The 24,618-nt window shown below is 39.7% G+C and overlaps 1 protein-coding gene across 1 annotated transcript in view; it reads left to right on the forward strand.

Moving 5' to 3' along the window:
• Window positions 1–24,618, forward strand: part of MTBP (MDM2 binding protein) — a 30,059-nt gene that overhangs the window by 4,966 nt on the left and 475 nt on the right. Inside the window, exons 5-21 of the mRNA XM_063299634.1 lie at window positions 4–62; window positions 2,044–2,188; window positions 4,545–4,662; window positions 5,890–6,030; window positions 7,360–7,454; window positions 8,307–8,379; window positions 9,262–9,379; window positions 11,017–11,190; window positions 12,371–12,481; window positions 13,821–13,985; window positions 14,641–14,734; window positions 14,822–14,956; window positions 17,420–17,512; window positions 19,352–19,618; window positions 20,515–20,761; window positions 21,462–21,575; window positions 24,393–24,458. Coding sequence (XP_063155704.1) covers window positions 4–62; window positions 2,044–2,188; window positions 4,545–4,662; window positions 5,890–6,030; window positions 7,360–7,454; window positions 8,307–8,379; window positions 9,262–9,379; window positions 11,017–11,190; window positions 12,371–12,481; window positions 13,821–13,985; window positions 14,641–14,734; window positions 14,822–14,956; window positions 17,420–17,512; window positions 19,352–19,618; window positions 20,515–20,761; window positions 21,462–21,575; window positions 24,393–24,458 — 2,215 coding nt within the window. The remainder of the gene's footprint in view (window positions 1–3; window positions 63–2,043; window positions 2,189–4,544; window positions 4,663–5,889; window positions 6,031–7,359; window positions 7,455–8,306; window positions 8,380–9,261; window positions 9,380–11,016; window positions 11,191–12,370; window positions 12,482–13,820; window positions 13,986–14,640; window positions 14,735–14,821; window positions 14,957–17,419; window positions 17,513–19,351; window positions 19,619–20,514; window positions 20,762–21,461; window positions 21,576–24,392; window positions 24,459–24,618) is intronic.

A 24,618-nucleotide genomic window follows, 5' to 3' on the forward strand; every position in this document is an offset into this window, starting at 1 on the left:
CAGTCTTTATGAAGAATCTGCAGAGAGCATACACCTTTTAGCAGATAAACTTCCTGCTCCTGGTAATATGATCATTTTGGAAACAAAGTATTTTTGTGGCAAAACCATTTTGCTTCTCAGTGGCCTTTGAGGCAGCCAGCTGGTCTTCTGCATAGAATGTGCTCTGACAAATAGCTTGGCCCACAAGGACGCCTTACAGGCAATTATAAATTATACAGTGAAAATCTGGAAGGATGTCTTGCTAGAAGAAGTTATTTAATAGCATGCAAGTTTGCTCAAAATAACGTAAAGGAATAAAACATACTCCATACCAAAGGCAGTGAGGTAATTAACAGTCAAGGAGAGGATTTTATTTATTAAATTGATTTTTATCCTGGCTTTATTTTTGGTCAGCAAAGACAGTGTATATACCTAATGCTCCCGCTTCTATGTGCTCCACAACAACAACTCTGTGAGCTGGGCGGGGCTGAAAGAGAGGGACTGGCCCAAAGTTGCCCAGCTGGCTTCTGTGCCTAAGGGAGGACTAGAACTCGGTCTCCCAGTTGCTAGTCCCGCCCCTTAGCCACTGTACCAAATGGGCTCTGTGTATATGTATTGTTGAATGTGGAGCTGCCCTTGAAGACCACCCGGAAGCTTCTGATCCAGAATGAGCAGCATGGGCGGTGATGGGCATGCCTTTGCGAGCTGCGCTGATTGCAAATTTGCTTCTGGCATGATTCAAGGTGCTGGTTGTTCTACATGGCAAGGCCTGGGTACTTGAGGGAGCACCTATCTCCCATAGCATCTGCTCAGCCAATTCAATCTGGTAGGGCTGTCACACTCCAGGTTCCTTCAATTAAACAGTGGCATCTATCGGGATTCTGGAAGTGTGCCTTCTTTGTAGCACTGCCTGCCCTCTGGAATGAGGTCCCCACCACCACCAGGTCTGGATGGCCCCCACTCTGCTGCTGTTTAGTAGAGCCGTGAAGACCCGGCTCTTCACTCAGGGCTTTGGCAAGGAGGAGTGAAACCCCTTTGGATTGTGTGGGTTTCTTTCTTTCCTTCTTTTCTGTTCCTCTCCGCTTCTCGTCATCTTTGCCATCTTTTATTCTTTATTTTTGTTTCTTATTATATATATTTTAAATCTTTTTACTTGTGAGCTGCCCAGTGTCGTTGCGAGTCAGGCAGCATACAGATTTAATAAATAAATATGTATTACAAAACATGGAAAAATATGTGTTCTGAGGCCCAACAAAACCCAAGAAAGGGATGGAAACAGGCAAGAATGAGTAAAAAAGTGAATACAGCGTAGTGGTGCAAAATGTGAGGGGGAGTTTGAGATTGTCTAGATGTGTACACATATGCACGTTAAGAATTAGCTGTCAACTGTAAAGCAATTATGTTATTGATGTTATAAAGGCAGAGATGACAGGGAAGATTCAGAATAACTAAAAGCGCCATAATCATTTTCTTGAGAGTCTACCAGTGGGTGTTTGGGAGATGCTGACAAGGTATTAATCAATTCTGATAAATCTTATACTTAAATTATTTGGTGGAAGGTATTAGTTTATTGTTCCACATTGTCTTGTTGTTGTTAAGTACATGGTGTTAAGTACTTGTTTTGGTGGAAGTCAGGAGGGGACTAGACCAGATAGTGGAGAATCAATTCTTCAGTTTCATAGAAAGCCCATCTTTCCAAATCCATCCCAGTCTTGGCTCTGCAAGGATAACTTTGTCACTTCTGAGTGCACGAACATATAGATTTGAAAGACTGAACTGTTCCTCCTTTTTCTTTTCTCTATCCTCATCAGTCCTGAGGCAGGACTCATGAAAATTCCTCTGAGCTTATTGCAGCAACAATTTTCCTACATTTTTAGCCGTGAATTAAGTGGGTGTTACCAGGCCCCGGCAGCCCGATATGTTGTCCACCCATTCCAGTAGTTTCTACTGAAGAAAATACCTGCATGGTTGAATCTGCTGCTGAAAAAAAGAGGAGTCCAATGTATAAAAGGCAAATACTGAAATGTCTCTTTTGTTTTACTTCTCTGGTAACTACTTCTGCAGGAAAAGCAATAGTTGATGTTCTACTTTGGTCTTCAGAGACAGAAGCCCCTCAGCTAAAAGACTGCTTACCTGTCACTGGTGCTCTGAAACATCTAAGAGAATGGCATGCAGCAAAGATCACTATTGTAGCAAACAAAAGCAACATGTGAGTAGTGCCATTTAAATTCTTCAGATAAGATAATTGACAGAGGGGGGGTTACTGGCGTCATTTCAGGATAGTATTTGGGCTTCAGGGGAGGTGCGAAAGGCTCCAAAAAGAGGTCATGGCAAGACAAAGAAATACATAATATCACAACAAAAACGAAATTTCAATTTCATTACAGTCAACTTAATTAAACGCCATTAATGTGATTACTTCCTGTGCATTCCGTGATTGCCACATGTCACCTTTAAACAAATAAAGTTTGGCAAAAACCGTTCTGAGTGTTGCACCCAAAATTTTGAAATCCACACGTGGTTCTGGAGCCCCAGTGTGAATCCCATACTATTTTTGGCAGGCACTTTTGAAAACAAAATGCAAGAAAACCAAAAGCAGCCTATGTCCAAAATATCAACAACTTGGCTCAAGGGGAAAAGCCTTTCTTTCTTTCTTTCTTTCTTTCTTTCTTTCTTTCTTTCTTTCTTTCTTTCTTTCTTTCTTTCTTTCTTTTTCAAATTTTGCTCTGGGCAGTTTACAACAAAATTAAGACTACAATAATGAACAATCAAGATCTTATAAAAACAATTTACAAGTATAAAATACAATATAGGTAAAGGTAAAGGTTTCCCTTGACGTAAAGTCCAGTCGTGTCCGACTCTAGGGGGCGGTGCTCATCTCCGTTTCAAAGCCTTGGAGCCGGCGTTGTCCATAGGACACTTCCGGGTCATGTGGCCAGCATGACTCACGGAACGCCGTTACCTTCCCGCCGAAGCGGTACCAATTAATCTACTCACATTTGCATGTTTTCGAACTGCTTGGTGTGCAGGAGCTGGGACTAGCAACGGGAGCTCACCCCGCCGCGCGGTTTCGAACCGCCGACCTTCCGATCGACAGCTCAGCGGTTTAACCCGCAGCGCCACCGCGTCCCTCTTAAAATACAATATAAATAAGTATAAAATCCAAGAGGTTAAAAATTCTGATCAGGTGAGAGGGGGTCTAAGGCATGAGCCAACCCCATGAATGGTTGCCCACCTTCCCGCCCCACGTGAGACTGCAGAACCAGGTTTTCAGGGTCCTCCTGAAGGTTGGAAGTGAAGGCGCCTGCCTCACCTCTGGGGGCAAGATGTTCCAAAGGACGGGGGCGACTGCAGAGAAGGCCGGCTTCCTCGACCCCGCCAGATGGAATTCTCTTATCAACGGGGTCCGTAACAGGCCCTCTCTGCCTGACCGGTGGGGCAGGTTGATTTAGAATGTTTAACTGTCTGTTCTTCTCAGCCTAGATTTATCCTTGAACTGTATACATGAAATGCATGTAGGTTGTGAAATGCTGTCTGTCTGACAGTGAGATGTAATATGTTTTAATGCCACAGTGGGCTGAGTGGGCAGGGGTGTCTTCTTGACCCGCTTAGCTGTCACAGCAGCTGGGGAATCTTGAGCTAGATGCTTAGGCTAATTTAAGTGATAAATGGAAGATCTAAGACTAACTTTTGTTCTAAAAAAAGGCATATATGTCCCAGTGCTTCAGGTTAAGGGCATTGGAATGAGAGCTTGTGGATGCAGATTTTTTTGTGTTATTCCTCAGACTTAAGCAACATAACTTTGCCTGCTTTAAATTGCCCACCACTGCTTTATCCTAAGCCAGTTTGGTGTAGTGGTGAACACACCAGGCTAGAAACCAGGAGGCTGTGAGTTCTAGTCCCGCCTTAGGCACGAAGCCAGCTGGGTGACCTGGGGCCAGTCGCTCTCTCTCAGCCCTAGGAAAGAGGCAGTGGCAAACCACTTCTGAAAAACCTTGCCAGGAAAACTGCAGGGACTTGTCCAGGCAGCCTCTGAGAATCAGATACAATTGAATGGATTTTTTAAAAAAAGCTTTCTAAAAACCTTTCATTAAGCACAGTTTGCTAAATACGGGTGACATCCTTTTGTGTCTGAAGAAGCCGTGTCATGACCTTTGTTTTGCAAAAATCTGGAAGGCATAAACTGTTTTCACAATCATGTTGGGGCCAGCGTAGTGTGGTGGTTTAAGGTATTAGATTAGAATCGTGAAGACTCAGGTCCAAGAGTGTCCCAAGCTGTTGAATTCACCGGATGTCTTTGGGCTAATTACTATCTCCCAGCCCAATTTACCTTGCATGCCGCCTTGAACTTCTGAAGGAAAGTGGGATGCAAGCCTAACAGGGTAAAACAGATAAACAACTTTTTGCATAAGATAAATGCATAAATACTTTGCAAAAGATAAATGACATTCCATAGCTGATATTTGTAATACTTAGTGTCCTAGAAATTATATGAAGCATTATCCTTGAAAGTTATAAAGATTTTAGTGAAAGCTGCACAACTTACATATGTCTTCTTCTTACAGTACTTGGCAAAAATTTGCAGAATGTCTTTCTGCTGATATCTTAGCTCCTGAAAACCTAAAAGACGGTATTGATTCAAGGGAATTGTGGAGAGGAAAGATTCAAATATGGGAACAAAAGGTATTGGTTTGAAACTTTCATGGAGGAATAGTAGCATATTAAATCGCTGAAAAATGCACACTGGATTTATATACGGGTAGTCCTTGACTTACGACCACAATTGGGACCAGAACTTACGTTGTTAAGCGAGGCAGTCATTAAGTAAGTCACACCCAATTTTATGTCCTTTTTTGCCACAATCATTAAGCGAATCATGTCCTTAAGTAAATCCAGCTCTCCCCATTGACTTTGCTTGTTGGAAGCCAGCTGGGAAGGTTGCAAATGGTAATCATGTGACCCCTGGACACTGCAACTGTCATAAATACATGCTGATTGCCAAGCGCCTAAATTTTCATCATGTGACTGCAGAGACGCTGCAATAGTTATAAATGTGAGGACCGGTCGTAAATCACTTTTCTCAGCACCATTGTAACTTCGAATAGTCACTAAATGAATGGTTGTAAGTTGAGGACCACCTGTATGGAAATATTGATCCATCTGTTATTTAGGCTTGGATTCTACCTAAAGGAACCTTTGCCAGGAGCATCCCATCAGATGAGCTTAAGTCACGGAACTATACTCTTGAGCAAAGCCACTTTTTGTCAGAGTCTTCTCACTCCTGCAGTCAGCTGCAACACTTAAAAACTCCAGAGCCTGAAGTAAAGATCACTTTCTTCCAGTAAAAGGGTCATTAAGATTGAAGAGGCTTAATAAATGACTCCGTTGGATAAGAACTCCTTTCATGAATGGAATAATTCTAAATAGAACTACTTGTTCTATTCATAGTTTGTTGTTTTTGTCTGGGCAGCACAGCTTGCGGATCTGAAAAAGTAACCCAGAGATTCCAACGTGGATGAAAGGCTGGGAAGAAAGAGTGACTCTCTTTTCACATTCACACTGCAAAAGATACATGGTGGGCTCAAATTAGAATATTGTGCATAAAAGAGGAAGGAAATTAGGTCAGAAAGCAGCTTTCTACTTCATCTGATTTCCAGCTGTCTGGGGGAGGAAACTTGGTTGGCGTCAATGTACTTGAGAACCTGCAGAAGAAAATGATTGTGCTAACCTTAAAAATGTAGCTAATATTTTAAATAGTTTTTCTTGGACCCATAAGTACTGTGTTTTTAAATTCCATTGGCTACATTTTAATTTCTCATTTTTATGTAATGACCTAGACTTCTTAAAAATGGGGGGAAAGGTACATATATTTAAGAGGTTTATAGTTGTTCTTTGCTTTTTTCTCTTCAGTTTGGATCTGAAATTACATTTCCAGACTTTTGTATAAAAGGCCCTGCATCTGGAAGGCCACTCAGACCCTTCTGTTTAAATACTTTCTCTGCTGCTGATGAAAATAAACAGTCAAGGAATACCAGCATTCGTTGTCCAGAGGTAATGCATGTGTTTGATCTGGATTGCAATTCTTAGCTTTTTAGAAAGCAGATAAATGTAGGCCCAATTATGCCATAAAATAGAATATTACTTTTTAAAAACTTGAAAACAATATTCACCCAGAAAAGAAAACATTTTAAAATCTAGCCTTTTTATGGTTAAGGAAGAGTAAAACGCATATGTGTAGAGGCATAGGATTTTAGAAATCAAAAATCTATTTCATGGTGTCATTACCCTGCTTTAGAAATCTAGCTTCTTTGTTCTCCAGGAGTAACTACAGCTCAAGGAAAAGAAGAGAATTCAAACTCCAACCAAAACAGCAATTCTTTCTTGCATTTCCCAGGTCTTTTAGAAGATGGTGGCATATACATGCACACTTAGAACTTGGGGAAACTTCCATCTCAGTATAGATGGAATAATCTGCAGTTCTTTTTTTCCTAGGATGCTCAGGGCAAACCACATACCAGATTTCAGTTTAAGGGAGCTGCATGTGAACACATAGTAACAGACAGGCTGTTTGACGTGAGCGTATGAGCTTTTAAATGAGGGGAAGCTGCTCAGAATTTTATTATCAGGAATGTGGAATTTCTGGCTTGCATGGCCTCAGATGAGCTCCGAAGGCAAGCTGTCTCCTCTGTCTCTGTCTGCCGAGGAAAATGAAGCTTTTTTTTTTTTTTTAAATCCTTGTGCAAAACATGGCTGGGAGCAACAGGTCCTCTTCTCTGCAATTTCATCTACCCTATTTCTGGGACCTGGTGGGGCCAGTGGCAGGGTTTTCTCTCCCTGAAGCCTCACCCTTGATACCCAGCCTGTCAAGGGGATGGAAGGAAAGCAAATTTATCACTTAATACTTGGTTTTCATCCTGGATTTATGTACACTTAATGTCACCATAAATATACAGTCTCTTCCAGGGTTATGCAGAGAAAATAGCCAGAGTCCTTGCCCTAAAAAAAGGTAGAATCTAAGAGAATCAATAAGGAAACTAACAGAAAATTTTAGAAAAGACAAAACTGTTGAAGAAGTATTTCAGGTCAATATTGCTATTTGTTCTTAGACTTTGGCTGATATGAGGAATAAGGATCGAACTGTATTTTGTCCAATTAAACCCAATCCACACTATATTTTATCATTAACAATTTTTCTTTGTTGTGGTTGGCTTTATCACCTCTGTTGAATCTTCTGACTTCGAAATTTTTGGAGGCATCCGAGTGGGAAGGAAGAGTGGAAAGCTCCTTTCTGCAGACATTCCTATTTTTCGTCCAACACACATTTTGACAGTGTGTGCTGGGATACACAAAATAATATTGACCTTTTAATTTTTTTTTCAGGTGTTCCATTATTATGGTCCTGCTTTAAAATTTGTACAGATGGTGCTGTTGTCTCACCTGCCAGCATGTTTAGTGTCAAACCTTCAGTTTGAGCTGTATCCTTTTGTGGCAGATGGCATTCGATTTGATTTAGAGGATTTAAGTTCCTGGACCAGGGAATTTCAGAAACAGGAAATCTTTAGAGCAAGTAAAGTAAATGCTCTCATAGATATGCACTGTCATGAATGACGGCTTTAATGAATGATACAACTGTTGCTAACATGGCTGTAATTTTTATAGAGGCAATCATTCCTTCTATAAATGAGGAAGTTGCATCCACTGAATTCAGTGGCTTTATTCTCAAGGCGCATGGCGTTGTAGCCTTCAGTTAAATTCGTCTTCTAAACTCCTGGACGTAGCAGAAAAAAAATCATCCCAGAATATTTTGGCAAACTTGAATAGTAATATGGTCTTGGAAAGGATTTGAAAAAATGTTTCTTCTTGTTCCTGTTTGTTAAGTTCTCCAATGCTCAGGAATACTCCTAGATTGCCTAATTGTTTCACCAGTAGTGAGGGTTGTTTGCCTATATTTGTAGACATATGCCTGTACACATAATGCATAAACACTTGCAAAATAACAATATGTTGTGCACAGAACAAAACAATAACATCTGTTGTAAAAACACTAGTTGTAATAAGCATAAGCCATTAAGGATTATGAAACTGAATCAGACCCTTTAGTCATCATCTAGCATTGATTACTTGCAGTTTCTGTACACTGAAGGACTGGATTTAGTGACATACAGTACGTACTGGAACAGCACCAAGAATTAGGGTGCTGTCAGAATATATGATACTTGTAGATTATGAATATATAAACAGTTCTGGAGAATAATTTTTACAGCGTGTACCAGTGTTGACTGTTGCACTTCATGTATGTGAAGGTGTGATTCCTTAACTTTGTCTAGGACCTTGGCTAGAACGGATGCTGAGAAGAAATCTCTACTATTTTGGGATCAGCTTGCTTCTCTACATGGAAAGGTAGATTGTGGCTTTTTACTAAAATTAAATCTAACAGCATGAAAGTTAGTAAACATTAATTTACATGTATTCCACAAAAGAATTCTTATTTCTAGGGTAAATTTGAGGACTGAGTACATTGACTTAAATTAAAATAATTAGTTTAACCATAGTTTTGAAGTCTCTTAGAAGGATACGCTGCTTTTCCGCAAACCAGATCTTTAGCTTATCTTCAAATGGTTCAAATATATACTTGTATATTTCAAATGGTTTCTAATTTTTCCATGTGAGTTACTAGGAGGAACAAATCTTGCTTTGATTGGGGTCTTGAATCAGAGCAACCAGCTTTTGGTTTGGTCAGAGTAGAACTGGGTTATTGAAAGTACTGAGCTGGGCTTGTAGAGATACCCATCCTAGGCTTAATAAATTAGGACGTGAGGAAATGTGGAGTTGCAGTCAACATCTTCCTTGGTTACAATTCCTGAGGACATCATTCTTTGTATCCTCACTACTGGTAGCTGTGGAGAGTAAGGAAGATGATCTTTATGGAAATATGCAAGAGCTGTTTCCTAAGCAAAAGGGGCCAAAACATTTTTTAAGTCCAGGGGAACAAGATAATATTTGGAAGCAGCTCAGGCAGATGCCTCCCTGATTTAGTGGAAGAGATAATAGCACAATCAGACTTGCAAGATTCTGTTATTACAGCATATCTCAATAAAGTAGAGTTCTAGTCTTCCTGTGGAGTTGGTTTCCTGATCTGGTCTACCTAGTGGGGCTGAGAGTATCTGATGCACAGCCAGCTGTAGAGGAGCATGATGGGTTCATCTTATGCATGGGGCAGTTTATATATCAGTATCTGGGAAGATTTCTTTATAATCAAATCTATATATGTTCCATTTGCAGGTAGGAGCCTTATTCGTATTGCCTTGCAGTGTAAGCAATATGTTGAATCCTGTACCCAGCCAGCTAAGTACAAAAAGATGGAAGGAATACATAGCCGAAAAACACAAGGTCATCAGTAGTAAGTAAAGTTGTACTGTTTGCACAATATGCCACGTTTTCGCCATGTTAGTAAATTGGCAAAAAGATCATTTGGATAGTATGGAAAACTGATTAAGACATCGGCTGACCTCCTGAACACTGCCTTCTTCCAGTATGCTCACTGGAGAAGTTGGAAAGCTTGTGTCTCTGCTTTGGGTCACCCTACTACTAGCCATACCGTACAAATCTGATAAACTGCAATGATCTTAATTGTAGTTGGTTTCTGATCACTGTGGTTTGCAAAACGTCCTGGTTCAGACTGAAGTTAAGATTAGCCACAATTCTGTATCTGAATTAACCAAACCTGTTGTTAATCAAAAGCAGAAATTAAAGCTTCCCAACCCTACCCAGATCTGCCAGAAGAAATGAGAGGGAAAGCATTCAAATCCCATAGAATCATATTTTAGCATGATACCATGTAATGGTTGCATTTATCTCTCAGTTTTTCTCGGCTGAGAAAAATGCACTGGAGGTCTCATCTAATTATAAATAGGTTGGGCTGAAAGAAAGAGAATGGCCTAAAGGCACCCAATGAACTCTGTGATCTAATAGAGCAGAGTTTCTCAACCTCAGCAACATTAAGATGCATGGACTTCAACTCCCAGAATTCCCCAGCCAGCCATGGGAGTTGAAGTCCATGCATCTGAAAGTTGCTGAGGTTGAGAAACACTGTAACGGGGACTTAATATTGAATCTACTTGTTTCCAGTCCAGTACCTCAACCATTGCATCACTGGGTTTCTGAACGTATTCTTTAGGATGGATGAATATAGGGTGGAGTCTAAAGGTCACACTCTGGTCCCAGTCCCACATAGCAAACCACAGTCAATTATTCATTTTCTCCCCCCACATGCATTCTTGTCTATCCTTTGCTATGTGTTTACATGGACAAATTTATTTATTTATTTATTTATCTATCTATCTATCTATCTATCTATCTAATTTATTTATCTAATTTATCCCCGCCCATCTCCTCCCATCGGAGGCCTCTTGAATTGGAATAGGAAGTGCATCATAGAACATTACCTAGCAAAGAAAATCTGTGATGATGACTTCCATCTATTCTATTTCTGTATCTTCTTATACACGTAATGCCAAATCTCATGTGTTTCTTATTTTAAATGTCCTTATGATCTATTTAGCTGTCCTGGGCACAGGAATAATAGAACATACATTGTTTAAAAGAGCATAGCAGAGATAATTGTTTATTTCCCCACTCCACTGGTGGAAAAGGTAATAACCTAAACATCTATTTATTTATTTTATTATTAAATTTATACATCACCATCGCTATAAAAGCAACTCTGGGTAGTGTATAAATTTGATTTCTAAATCAGTCTTTCCACTTGCTGCCTTCTAACCTGTGTTGGATTGCAATGGATGTAGGATTACCGTCTAATATATTTGGAGAGTATCGGATTGGGAAGACCATTAATGATGCTAACTGTAAAGAAACTTTTCTTTAAATAGCTTTAGTTTTAGATAACTCACTATTGAAAACAGGAATCCTGGCTACTTGAACTCTAGACTCCATGCTGATTTAATCTAGGTTTTTGGTATGTGTTTCTGAACAAATCACTTTTAATTTTTGTAAATATTAAGATGTATTTTTCATTAGTTCCAGAAGTTGAACTTAAAGGAGAAACTTGCCATTATTATTTCTTGGTACAAGGCAATGGCTGTGGCGGATGTAAAGCAACACTAATCTATTCAGCCAGTCAGATCAATGGCTCTGTCACTCTTGCAGAAACTGTAGGAAAGCTGACTACAGCCAGAGAAGAAACAGAAGCAGGTATATCTTTTGTAATCGAACTAAGAGGCAAAATTGTGTGATTTTTCATTCCAGTAGGGCAAGTTATAAGCTGAATAATTCTCTTTTTGTAAATAATAATTATTGAAATGAGCCTTCAGAAATCTGTCAGATCTGTGAGTTAAACACATCATGAATAGCCTTATCCATTACCTTCTTTAACCAAGTATCAAAACCCAAGTACACTTTGTTCTTTAAGTCTTATTTGACATTAAGATAAATCTTGATTCACTATTGATGAGATTGTCTGGTCATGACTGCATAGTTAGGCTTGTTCTTTCACTGTATTCTCCAGGAAAGTAAGTCTCCACTCTAGGTTTTCACCAAAGGTTTATTAGACTTGGGCAGAATTTTTCTGGATCACCTCCCCGCTTTTTGTTTGTTTACAACTTCTTGTATAGAGAAAACATACTGGCCTGCTTGCTTTGAAAACTATAAATTCAACTAGCTCAGTATTATTGACTCTGACTAGCATTGACTCTCCAAGATCTCAGAAGGATTTTTAGTAGCCCTGCATACATGCAAAGTATGTGCTATGCCAGTGAATTATGGTTATTCTTACTGCTAACATCCCCCTTTTTTCAAGCATGTGATTTATCTGTTAGTACTACAGATGCTTTTTGATTAATGAATCCAGTTTCCACTCAGAGGATACTATGTCCTGCCCTTCCTCAAGAAAGTGTACATTGTACTCTCTACCTCGGCCTTTCTCAACCTTTTGACCCTGGAGGAACCCTTGAAATATTTTCCCCAAATATCCTCGGGGAACCCCTGCACATTCAAGCTCAAATATAGGCCAGAAGTTACAAAATTATTATATTCGTATCATGGGTAGGCCTGTATATATGCATTAACAGTGTTCTTAAACTACAAATAAAGAATGAAACTTACCTCTTTCATGTGCAGTTTCCCGAATTTGAAATAATGTTTTAAATAAATCATGATCTCCCAGGGAATCCCTAGTGACCTCTCACGGAACCCTTGAGTGCCACAGAACCCTGGTTGAGAAACCCTGCTCTGTGTAGAGGTTGCCTTGAACCTGATTTCCCCAATCATAGTCTGGTATTTGTTCTCTCAAGGCATTTATTTTGCTAAATTTTAGAATTTGATATAATGTGATCGTGTGTATTTTTTTAAATCATCCCTTTCCTTATCAACACAGGTTTCTTTGAAGAGTTTATCAAAGTTTTCCCACATTTTTATGGAGAACAGATTTTACAAAGAGAGAAGAAACTGGCTCATCTCCAAGCACTGACTTTGAATCACTGCCTGAGTGAGTAACGCGGAATAGCTGGCCAGTAAACTGATAAAGTTATCTCAGCTTGGGGTTTAATTTGACAGGGCTTCCGCTGTAAACCCTTGGGCAGCTGTTATTGCCAAACAGTGAAAAGTGTGGTTAATAATTAAAAATAGAATTACATGTCAGGTAAATACAAACTACTTCAAATCAGATATTGAAGGGAACATTATTTACCATTTAAAAGTATTTTTTTGTTTTTGTTTTTTAGTGCCTGCAGAAGTAGGATGGGACTATCTCTAGTTAGGTAGCCTGGAGCTGCATTACCCAATGTTGGGAAGGATTCTAGTGAAAATCAGTACCTTCCCCTATGCCTAGTGAGTGGTTAAATTTAGTTAAATAATGTACTTCTTCAAAAGGAAATTAGATTTAAATGATCTTTAAAGCCTGCAATTCTTATACAGTATTATTCAGGAGAAAGTCCGAATAATATGTATAAATGTTGAAAATCCATCAAATCTGGTATTGCGCATTCTCAACCCTTATACATTGACTCAGTTCTACTTATCCTTTCTAGGATAAGTAATCCTTCCAGTTTCTTCTCAATAAGCTTTAGTACAAGATTTGACAAAGCTCAAGACTTGTACTGTACTTGAAAAGAAGCTTTCTTGTTGCCTGGAACATCTTTGTTTTAATTGGGGAGCAGATGTAGAAGCATGTATTGCAATAGTGGGATACTGCAGCGGACTTACTGCCTTGTCCCTTTGGTATGCTAGTGAAGAAAAGCAGAAGTGGTGATGGAGCCCTCCTCCCCACCAACAGGTTTTTTAAAAAAACCTTTCACCACTTTTTCCCAACTATTTTAAGGGAATATATTTTTAAAATTGCCAGGAAGAGACACAAAATAATGGGTAGAAAATATATCAGTCAATGTATCTGATTTAGAGGGTATTATTTGCAGAGTGTTCAGAATGGGCTTTCCTAGTTTAGGAGGATATCACGGTCCCATTCATTTTACTTTGAGAATTCCTTCTTGAGTGATGCCTTCCATTTTCCAGTCTATAACGTTTGCTTTGCTGTTCTAAACTCACTCAGTAAATCAGGAAAACTGTATGGAAAGAAAAGTGTAACTTGGAGAAAACGTTTTATGAATAGCATGCTCAAATGACATGCATGATGTGTGTATCTAGCAAATTGCAAAGGCGTTTCTCCATAAGCTTATATAAGTGACTATATTTGTAGCCCTATTTTTTTCTTGATAACAGCATGATGCAATAACTCAGTTCAGTGAAGTAGCATTATTACACATCTTGGGTTAATAACAGCATATCAGTGACCCCTAAATTAAGCTGAGCTTTTCTTTTCTGTTTTACAGAGAGCCAAGCATTTGCTGGGCACCTGCCAGTAGCTTTAAAGAATGAACTGAAAAAGCTATTAACGTACACCAGGGAACGTTTTTTAGAATTATGGAAGGTTAGCCATCCAAGTACTGCTTGTCCAGGAGCAACGATTAAAACTAGAGATCAGGAAGCAGTTTATGGTAGGCATCATTTCATTACTTAATCAGAATCATTAGGATAACTACATTGCCTATACATTTATACTGTTTTAATAAATGAATCTTCATATTGTATGCATTCAAATTTAATGCAGAAAGCCAAGAAGAGAAAGGGGAGGTGATTGAACTTCGGGATTGATTAATGGAGGACTTGGGGTGGACAACCTTTTGGTAGTAGGTGATACTATCAAAGTATCGGTGGATAAGACCACTGGCATTCCCCACGAACATAGTGAGAAAGAAGATTGAAATAAGGATAAGAAGGGGTACAGGGCAAGATTTTGGTCTCTTTACAATGTCTTGTATATTATGTTGTGAGTTTTCATCTTTGTAGCTACCACAAAGTGTAACTGAAGCTAACAATACTTGGCGTTATGGTATATAGACAATAGGCACTGTAATTGTTGCAAAAAGTAAGAGATTTGTGAAGAAATGATTTCACTGAAGCTGGGTAGAAATATTCAAAGTTTGGTCCACAAAACTTTTTAATTACACAAAATGGGAAGCTAGCACATTCTTAGCTGTGTTTGAATTAAAATAGACGATGAACGTCCATAGATTTTGCAGTGGATTAAATGCTTGCCTTTCCTTTACTATCTTCACCCACTGTCTCTCCCACTGTCCCAACCATTCTCAGAATTGGAGCTAAAAGGTTCAAATCCTTTGAAGTGGCCTGAAAGAAATGTCCTACAGAACTTGGAAGATTCTGAAAAGATTAAGCAAAAAACAAGGTAACATTAAGCATTTACAGCTGTGTGAAGATGTGTAGCTGTCATGTGAGTGTAGCTTTCCACTCATCCATTTGGTTTTCCTTTTAGAGTTTCTGAACAGCTGCTAGGCCATAAAAATGGCCAGAAGGACTCAGCATTACTTGATGCTAGAGAGATGCTTAAGCACTTCACTGCAGAAGGGCTGCCTGTTGGAGATCTGCAGCCCTTACATATTCCAAAAAGGTACAGTAAGTCCTTGTCTTGAACATACAACCCTGCATTCAGTTGACAGAGATGAGAATCCTAAGCAGGTACAAGTTCTACTTCTTCACATTGGAACGTAACTGCTGTTGGGAGCATTCACATGTAGTTACTGATTAGGTAAGCTCACAATTTTCCAACTGCGTGGTCTTTTGAAGCACCTCAAGTAATTTAATAGATAGTGGTTCTAACATCCATATTTGAAGCATCAGGGTCATTTTTATCTGCAAAGTCCAACTTTCTGCATTGCTCAGAACGATACAGCAGCAGTACAATTGCAGATGGAAATTTCAGAATGATTTATTAAAACTAGTTTTGTTTTACCCTGCATTAGAACAGAAACCTTTGAACCAACACTGAAATATGGCTATAATCTTGATAAACCATAATGAAGACTGATAACAAGAGATTCCTTCAGATGATTCTTAAAACCTGGTTTGGAGCATTGGAGATGGGGTGGGGTTTGCCTGCCTGCCTTCATCACATGCAGTTTCCCTTTCATGTTTTTGCTCACCACTAATAGTGTTTCCTCTGACATTGACAACAGAATTTCAGACCATCTGCTCAGAGGGTTAAAGCTAATCATAGTTTGCAAATACACATTATGGCAAACTACAATTACTTTTAGGAACTAATCTAGAAAATTGAGGGAGGAGGGTATCATTCATACTGTCTGATCAAAGCCAGATTTTTTCATGAATGGGGATGAAAGCTGTTTTTGGAAATGCCAGCCAAGTTGTCTTGTTTTGATTAATCAGTGACAGCATATGTATAAACTGTACTTTTAAAAAGCAACAAAATACTCTACAAAGACAAACAGAATTCTGCTACTTGATTCTATAAATGGAATATATATTTCATTATTGGCGCAATTCATGTTACCACTGCTTCTAATAATGGAGAGTTGTATAGAGAGCCAGTTTAGTCTAGTGGTTAAGGCACCGGGCTAGAATCCAGGAGACGGACAGTTCTAGTCCCGCCTTAGGCACAAAGCCAGCTGGATGACCTTGGGTCAGTCATTCTTTCTCAGCCCAACTCACCTCACAGGGTGGTGGTTGTGGGGAAAATAGGAGGAAGAAGGCGTGTTAGGTTTGTTCGCCACCTTGAGTTATTTATAAAAATAATAAAGGCAGGATAGAAAATAAAATAAATAAATAAACTATGGCACTGAAGTCTAGAATTTCTAGATGGCTTCTGAAATTTCACAAGGAATTGGGCTTGAAAGTACAATAGGGTACAGAGCAGAGATTCTCAGTACAATCTGTGTCATCGTTGGCGTATTTCACAGCTAGCATTGTATGATTGAGGACAAGTGGAACCCTTGTTGCTATTCCGGAAGTCATCACTGGGAGGGAGATGAGGACCAGGTCAGCTCAGCAAGTGGCAGCAGTTGATCAACTTTGGCCAATCTCAGAAGCTAAACAAATTTAGCCCTTATTTAGTATTTGGGAACACCATCCAAAGTTGTTAGTTAGATTAGGAAGCTAAAAACAAATCCAGACATAATCTGGCAGTGTTTGCTCCAGAGTGTGGCACTTCTCCTGAAAGAGGAGCTTTGCGATTTGGGTGTCCTCCTGGACCTATGCGTACTGCTTGATATGCAGCTGGAAGCCATGGCCAGGAGGACATTGTCCAGCTTCAAATGGCGCACAGTTGTGGCCTTGTGTTGAGCAGAAGAACCTGGCAATCCTGTCCTCATCCCACCACACATACTAGAGTGCTGCAGTGCATTCTACCGTTGAAGACTACTGCTTGGAAATTGCAATGGGTGTAATGTATTGATGGGAGAGACCTGTTACAGCTGTGTATTACATGTATACTGCAAATGTTGGTTCCCAGTAAGCTGCTGAGTACAATTCAGTGTTGCTTGGCTTTAAAGCCTGAATGTTTGGCTGCTAGGTACTTACAGGACCCCTTTCTCCAGGTAGAACCAATTTGTCTAGTATAGTTGTCCCAGATGAGGATGCCATGGATTCTTACACCATAGGAGGTGAACTTGGTGAGGGCTTGGGATTGGTGGGAGTTGTCACACCCCGTGGGATAGCTTCCCCCTCAGGCTCTATGATGATTCACTTGATGAAGTGGTCAGGATGGAGTTATTCCAAAGGGTCTTTCAAAGTTGTGGTTGCCTTACACTGGAGGGATCTATTCGATTATTGGAATTACAGTGGCAATTTGATTTTCATTGTATTTTTCATCTTTCCTTTATCAATGTTGTTACATGCTTTTATGGTTGTAAACTACCAGGAGTCCTTGGATTCTGACGGTATATAAATGAGAGAAATACATAAAAAAAATAAACATGCTGCAAATCAAATGAGCTTCAAAAGTGTAGTTTTTGTAATGAGAGTGATTGTTTTAATTCATATAGTAAAAACGTATTTTTTTTTCCTGCAAGGAAGTGATGACTTTGATTTCAGGTGAATTCTCTATGCTTTTTTTCAGTGATGGTGCTTTTTTGACACCTGAACTGACACCTCGAAAACTGAGAGCTTTGCCTTTTGAAAAAGCCGCCAGCTGCCATTACCATGGTCTTGAGTAAGTTCCCTTAGAATGCTGTGAACTATTTCCTTATTCCGTACAAACCAAGTTTTAGAAAATACTTAAACGTTAACGTATAGTATGTGCATGTACCAGTTCTTTTCACATTTGGTTATTCATTGCTTGAAATCAAAAAGTCATGTCTTGATTTGAATACCTGCCTGAGTGAGTAAATAGCAAATATGGTCTGACAGTGCTTTCAGTTGAAAATAAAGCAATTAAAGCTGTAGCTTATTTGAATTTAATGCTTTTTTATGGCAAAACAGAAGTGGGAAGAAGAAAATTGGCAGGTCCCTACTCTTCCTAACTTCCAAATAAAGAAACCAACCCTCAACACTCACCCTCAAGCCACCATTTTTGTTTTTTTTCCCCAAACACTTCTGAGGGCTTTTGTGTGATTGCCTTTGGCAGCCCAGTGTTTTGAAGTTGCTTTCCTCTCCCCCCAAAATGCATAGTCTAGAGAGGTGTCAAGGAAAGGGTGTTAAAAGAGGAGGAAAAAGGAAAAGATATGTGTTTATTGTAGACTTTTAAAAAGATAGAGTGCCTTTACACATTGATTTGGTTTAGTTACTCTGTGGCAGTGTTTCTCAACCTTGGCCACTTTAAGCTGTATGGACTTCAGCTCTTAGAAGTCCACACAGCTTGAAGTGGCCAGGGTTGAGAAACACTGCTCTGAGATGTTACAGTTCCATAGAGGTGTCTGTATTTCATAGAGGTATATATATATTTCTGGTGTTGGCGAGGTTGGGTGCGGATTTTTGTTGCAGGATTTGTCACCAAATGCCTTTTGAGAAATAGGCGTTTTGTTATGCTTTGTGGAGGCAAATATGGAGGTTAGCTTTGAGGCTCAAACCCCACGAAGTCTTGTATTCAGTTGTATTCAATTTTGTTGTTTCTGACAACACACCTTTCTGAGAAAAGGATATTGAAACAGAACATGAAGAATTCAAAAAGACGCTTTTGTTTTTGGAACTCAGATCCCATCTCCATTTTGTACTTAGATTCTTGAATAAGTTCCTTTTCCTTTAGACTCACCAGTTTGCCTTCAGGAAAATTGGCATTTGGAGACAACCATCCCTAGAATGCTCAGCCATTATGGGAATGGACAGTTTCTCTTCATGTCACAGCCTTTTCGGAGTGCACATGACATCTTGTCCAAGCTGCAAGGGCTTGAATCTCTTCTCAGGTAGCAGAGTGATATACTTAACGCAGATTTCCAATATATTTGATTCTGTTGATCTTTTTTGTTTGGATTATGGTTGTTCAACTGCTGAGAAATGCAGGTGAGAATGAAGGACACGATGAAATTGTTTTAAGCAAATAAATGGTGGGATCCACAGTGGGAAATGCACTGGATCATTGGAAGCTATGCATATTTACCTTGCTCTAAACATTAAAGAATGAGCATTATTGAATTTGAATCACCTGGTGATTGAGAGTCCCATAAGACAGCATGATTGGTCCAAAGGTTATCCGCTTAGCTCATGGAGATTCCAGATTGAGACCCCAGATCCTACTCTACCAATTGTTTCTTGCTAGCAGAAAATAACTATCTCAAAGTAAAAATGAGAATTTTGTTGCAGTTGTCTGTAAATTGTGGACTGAGATTTGGCATGTTGTGAAATGAATGGATGAGCTGTGAGATTATTTAGTCTATTTCATAGCAAACAACAAGCATCCCTTTTTTCGAATTTCACTAGTAATTCAGGTAAGAGTCGCAGGGAAGACATTCCCACATGGCAAAATAACGGCAGGGCATAATGTTTTTCTTTATTTGAGAAGAAGCCCAATTTCTGCAATGCCGGTGGTTCTAAAACTTTTATTTTTGAATATTAGGTTCTGCCTTGACAACCGAAGAGCTTTGGAAAGAGATGTGGAGTTCGCTGAACTTCAGTCTCGGCTTATCCGCTATGAAACTCAGACCACCTGCACGAAGGAGTCTTGCCCTGTGCCCTGTGCCTTGAGTCCCCTGCCATCCCCGGCAGTGTCATCAGAGCCTGGAAGCGTCCCTGATGGGGAATCTTCACAAAGGGAGCTCCAAATAGAGACATCTAAGCTAAAATGGAGATCAAAAGATTTAGAGGGCTTTTATCCCAACAGGAGGTAATATACTATTTATAAATAAATAGACGTTGAGATCTTTTTTTTCCTCTTAATCACTATTTTGCATAGCTGTTACACAGTGTTGTTGTTTTTCTTCCTCCCTACCATTTTTTCAGATGTGATAACCTTCAGTGTAACCTTTTCTATGTTGAGGTAAGATCTGGTGGCATTTCCATAAACACTACAGGTAGTCCTTGACTTATGACCACAATTGGGACTGGAACTTCTGTTGCGAAGTCAGGTGGTTGTTAAGTGAGTTGTGCCTGATTTTACGACCTTTTTGCCACAGTCGATAAGCGAATCACCACAGTTGTAAAGGGAATCCAGCTTACCCCATTGACTTTGCTTGTTGTAAGCTGGCTGGGAAGGTTGCAAATGGCAATGTCGTGACCTCAGAATGCTGCAACTGTTGTAAGTGCGAGCCAGTTGCCAAGCACCAGAATTTTGATCATGTGACTGCAGGGGATGCTGAGATGGACATAAGTGCGAGGACCAATCATAAGTTGCTTTTTCCAGTGCTGTTGTAACTTCGAATGGTTGCAAGTTGAGGACTACCTGTGTAGGAGATTGGAAAATCTTGCACAATGCTGGCTGAGGGTAACATCTCCATCAGTGGTTCCATTTAGTTATTTGTGTCGTATATCAAAATAGATATATTTTCATGTGAAGACCTGAAAGACCAGCTTAGGGACAGATGGCCATGGAGAAAAATCTATATAATGTGGTCACTAAGAGTTGACAGTGATTTGATGGCACATAATCAATCTGCTCATTCCTCTTTCAGGCTGATAATGTTGCTAGCTGTCAATATTACAAGGTTTAAAAACAAATCTAAGCCAGCATAAATACATCTTCTTAAAAGAAGTGCACCCCTCTTGTTTCACTCCTCGTTTCAGGTTCCTGCAGTCTGAAAGCACAGATTCTGCCTTGTCCCAGGCAAGCAGAACCAGCAGGAGTCGCCAAGCAGTTGTCCCAAAGCAGGGCCTGAAGACTTCGGCCTCTCTGCCCACTGCAGTTGTCAAACGTTCTCAGAGTTGTGTCAACAAAGCAACTTCTAGGAGCAGTTCAGCAAGCCAGAACTGTAATAAGGAGTCAGCGATGCTAAAGCCCAGAAAAGAATCGAGATCTCAGAAGCATACACGGGTAAAGAACTTTTCAGGATAACGTACATAACTTCCATTTCTAGCTGTTTTATCTTTGCCTAGAGCAGTATGAGAGCTTGATCTTTTGAGCCATAAATCCAGTAAATCTACTACGTGTAGAAAGTAGAAAAAAGCAATGGGTAGCAATCCTTTTGAGCTTGTCCTGCAACCCTTTGACTGCTCCAGCTGCTTTCCCATTTTGCTCATACGGTTTGCTGTCTCAGCCTGCAACGGAAATGTGCAGAGCAGATACTTTGCACCATGCAGTCACCTTGCTAAAGACAACCTAGGCTGGGGTGGACCTGCCCCAGAATGGAGATGAAAACATTTAGGGCCAGGTCACAAATTTGAATCTTAAATTCTTCTTAAGCAAGCGTTTTCTCCCTAAATGGGGAATAATCTGTGTACAGAAAACTGTAATGCGGTGTTTCTCAAACTTGGCAACTTTAAGACATGGTGGACTTCAATTGCCAGAATTCCCCAGCCAGCACTGGGGAGTTCAATTCTGGGAGTTGAAGTCCACATGTTTTAAAGTTGCCAAGTTTGAGAAACCCTGCTGTAACATATGATGTAGCTTTAAGTAGCTTTGTATGGTTACAGAGCAGAGTTGAAATGAGAGTAACTGGTACCTTTTGATCTGTTGAGAGAGAGGCTGATATACCGGCTCTTGAAATTAAAACATGCTTGCTTTTTCCTCCAAGATGCTGAAGGATGTAGTGATGAATACTCTTGAGAAGCATGGCATTGCTGAAGACCACAAGTGCTTCACAACATGCAGTCAACGTTTATTTGAAATATCCAAGTGTTACTTAAAGGTACTCAAATGTTCTCTCTTTCCGTGTGCAAAATATCAGATGAGCAAGCTGCGGCATAATAGGTTTTTGTTGGATGGTTTAAAAGGAGAAAAGTTTAGTCCTTGTTTTCCCCTAACTGGTGATATGCAAATCCATTTCAGGAACTGAGAAGTCTTGTGATGCACTGTAAATGCTGAGATCAGTGGGCAAATATAGTAACAGTTTTTTTGGTATGCCTCCATGTTATAGTTTATCATTGAGGGATAAAATGCTGCTCCAGTAATGCAAATAACGCATTGTATTACTTCTTTGGCTGAACTGAATGTTTAGCCTTGTCCTTCATATTGAGGGGATTTCTTGGCACATGTTGCAGACTCATTCACTGAGTTCTATGAAAAGGTGTTTACCCTTTTGGATTTTCTGAATTTTTGCACTTCAGTCTGTCAGGTTGCATTTCTCCGTGTCTGTCTGCTTCATTTCAGGGTTTTCTAGCGTGAAATAATAGCATTTGAGGATTTTCTAGCATAAACTGATTATTTCAATTCCTGCCCCGATATTTCTATGGGACTGAGATCTGGACTTTGACATGGCCATTCCCAAACACCAAGAATTCTTGTTCTTCATCCATTCTGTCACAGACTTGCTGGTATATCTGAGAGCATTCTCTTGCATGAACTGCTTGTGCTTCAGCACAGATGGCTTCATATTCCCCTGTAGAATTCGGGGATGCAAATTTAGGCTTCCTTCAGGCAAATACCCTCAAATCATGACACTATCCCCAATTTAATACATGGTATGAAGTTCTTTTTGTGGGATGCAGTGTCTGTTTTTTGCCACACGGAACATTCCCAGTGTAGTCCAAAAAATTCCACTTTTGACTCCTCTGTTCATAAAACATTCCTGCAGATGTCTGGAGAGTCATCCAGGTGCTTTTGGGCAAAGTTCTTCTTACGCAGCAGTGACTTATGCCTTGCTAATGCTAATTCTCCCATGTTTCCACTTTTACTCATAGTGGTAAACGAACATTGACTTAGCAAGGCAAGAGTGACCTGCAGATCTCCAAGTGTTGTATGGTGGTTCTTTATGACCTCCTTGACTACTTAGTGCTGCCCTGCTGAAGTGACTTTGATACTCTTGGGAAGATTAGCTATTGTCCCAGTCTTCTCTGTTTCAAGACAATGTATCTGATGGTAGACTGTTGGTACCCCAAAGCTTTAAAAATAGTTTTGCAGTATTTTCCACACTTTTAAGGCATCTATGCCTTTTAATGGAGGTCTTCAGAAATTTGTGTATGGCATGATGAGAACTTGGTTTTGAGAACTTTGCTGTGATGAAATGTTTGAGCATTTGGGGCAGGGTTGGCCATTCATTATGAAATAAATGAAACAAGCACCAAACATTGGTGTTATTTATTCATTCAGAGCCCTTTAATATAGAAGTACTATAGGACCCGTATGAAGCTCTGATAATATTCAGTGACAAAAATATGCAAAAATTCAGAAAATTTGAAAGCAGCTGTTGTGCTAGGTGGCAGAACTCAGTCATTCCCAATGTACATCCTGTTGTCCCAGACAGAATCCGCATTCACAAATGAAGCATGGCTCTGGGTCATGTAAAGAGGCAGGTGAATCAGCTCCTCTGCCTGCTGGAGACAGAAAAAATGTTTTGGCTTTTTAAAAGCAAAGACAGAACTCCAGAAGCTGTGAATCAAGGTTGGAAAGGGCATGGGTATAACATCTCTTCACAGCCTCAGCTTAAAGTTTGAAATTTCCAGGGAAAAAAGATTTTGTCTTGGTAGAAATAGGTAACCTAGTGAAGAGTTTTCATTAGGATTGTGATTTTTTTTCCATGTACTGCTAATTAAGTTTTACTCTTTTTATTCCTCTGTATGGATTATAAAACTGAGTGCTTGAACGCCAGCTTGAATCCCTACTTCAGGCTATGTTCCAGAAAGTATTTTTTTACTTCTTCCAGACTTTAGGGCAGAGTTCCACTATTCATAGCAGACCATTGCCATCTTGTGGTCCGCTTGGAACACTGAATTTTCTTTTTCAACCAAGCGGCTGTTTTCCCATAATCTAAACAACTCCACCTGTTCACCTCCGTTGTTGATGAAAAAGGGCTTTAATATTCCTCCTTTTTAAAATAAAGTTTGCCTATCTCTTATAAGATGGTTTTATCAGGATGGCAGGAACAGGGAAGAAGAGCTGAATCTTCTAGCCATGGAGGAACCCTTGTTTCCTCACTCATCAGGGTTAGGAGGAAGACAATATGTGAGGTGCCCCCTCCTGGATAGTAGGTGGTAGGAACTACCAAGCAACTAACCCAAGTTGGGGGTGAGGCCAGGGTATGAGGAACCAAATGGCTTCTGCTGGAGCAGTTGTGAGGTATCAGTCTTCTGCCTGTGGGCACAGCCATTCCACAATGTGGTGATTTTTCTCCTGATGTGGCTCATATCCCCTTGCTGTGTATTTAAATTAGCAACTCCTCTTATTTTACCCAAGTACGTCACAGCATCACTTCTGATACAATTTTATGGTTGGGTATAAACATTTGGGAATTGAATTAAATAGTAATATGGAGGAATAAATAGAACATGATGCAAACAAACAAAAAAGGGTAAGGAGACTTCACCGACAAGGCTAAACTACAGAAATAAATGGGTTTTCTTGTTTGGCTGCAGAATTTCTAAATTAAGAAAACTATTCAGCTTTTTAATAATGGAAATGTGATAATGTAGTATGTTACTAATAAGAACATGATTTCTTCCTCCTTGCAATCTTAAATGTTTTGATTAATAAACCAGCATGTTTTGAAAGTAATATATTTCATATTTAGGATTTGAAAACATCTAGGGGTCTGCTGGATGAAATGAAAAAAGCTGCTAACAGCAATGTTCAACAGGTAAGTAGTGTTTGGCCCATGTTATAAGAAACCGCTTCTGAGAATCGGCTTCTATTGTTTATCAACGTTTGGCTTTATAAATTAGGTTACCTCCTGTCAAACTGTCAAATGCTGGTTGACCCTGAAAGAAGGCTGACTCGTTCCCTTAGTACTGATTTGT

Source organism: Candoia aspera, chromosome 3, assembly GCF_035149785.1.
Source record: "Candoia aspera isolate rCanAsp1 chromosome 3, rCanAsp1.hap2, whole genome shotgun sequence".
Classification (NCBI taxonomy): domain Eukaryota; kingdom Metazoa; phylum Chordata; class Lepidosauria; order Squamata; family Boidae; genus Candoia; species Candoia aspera.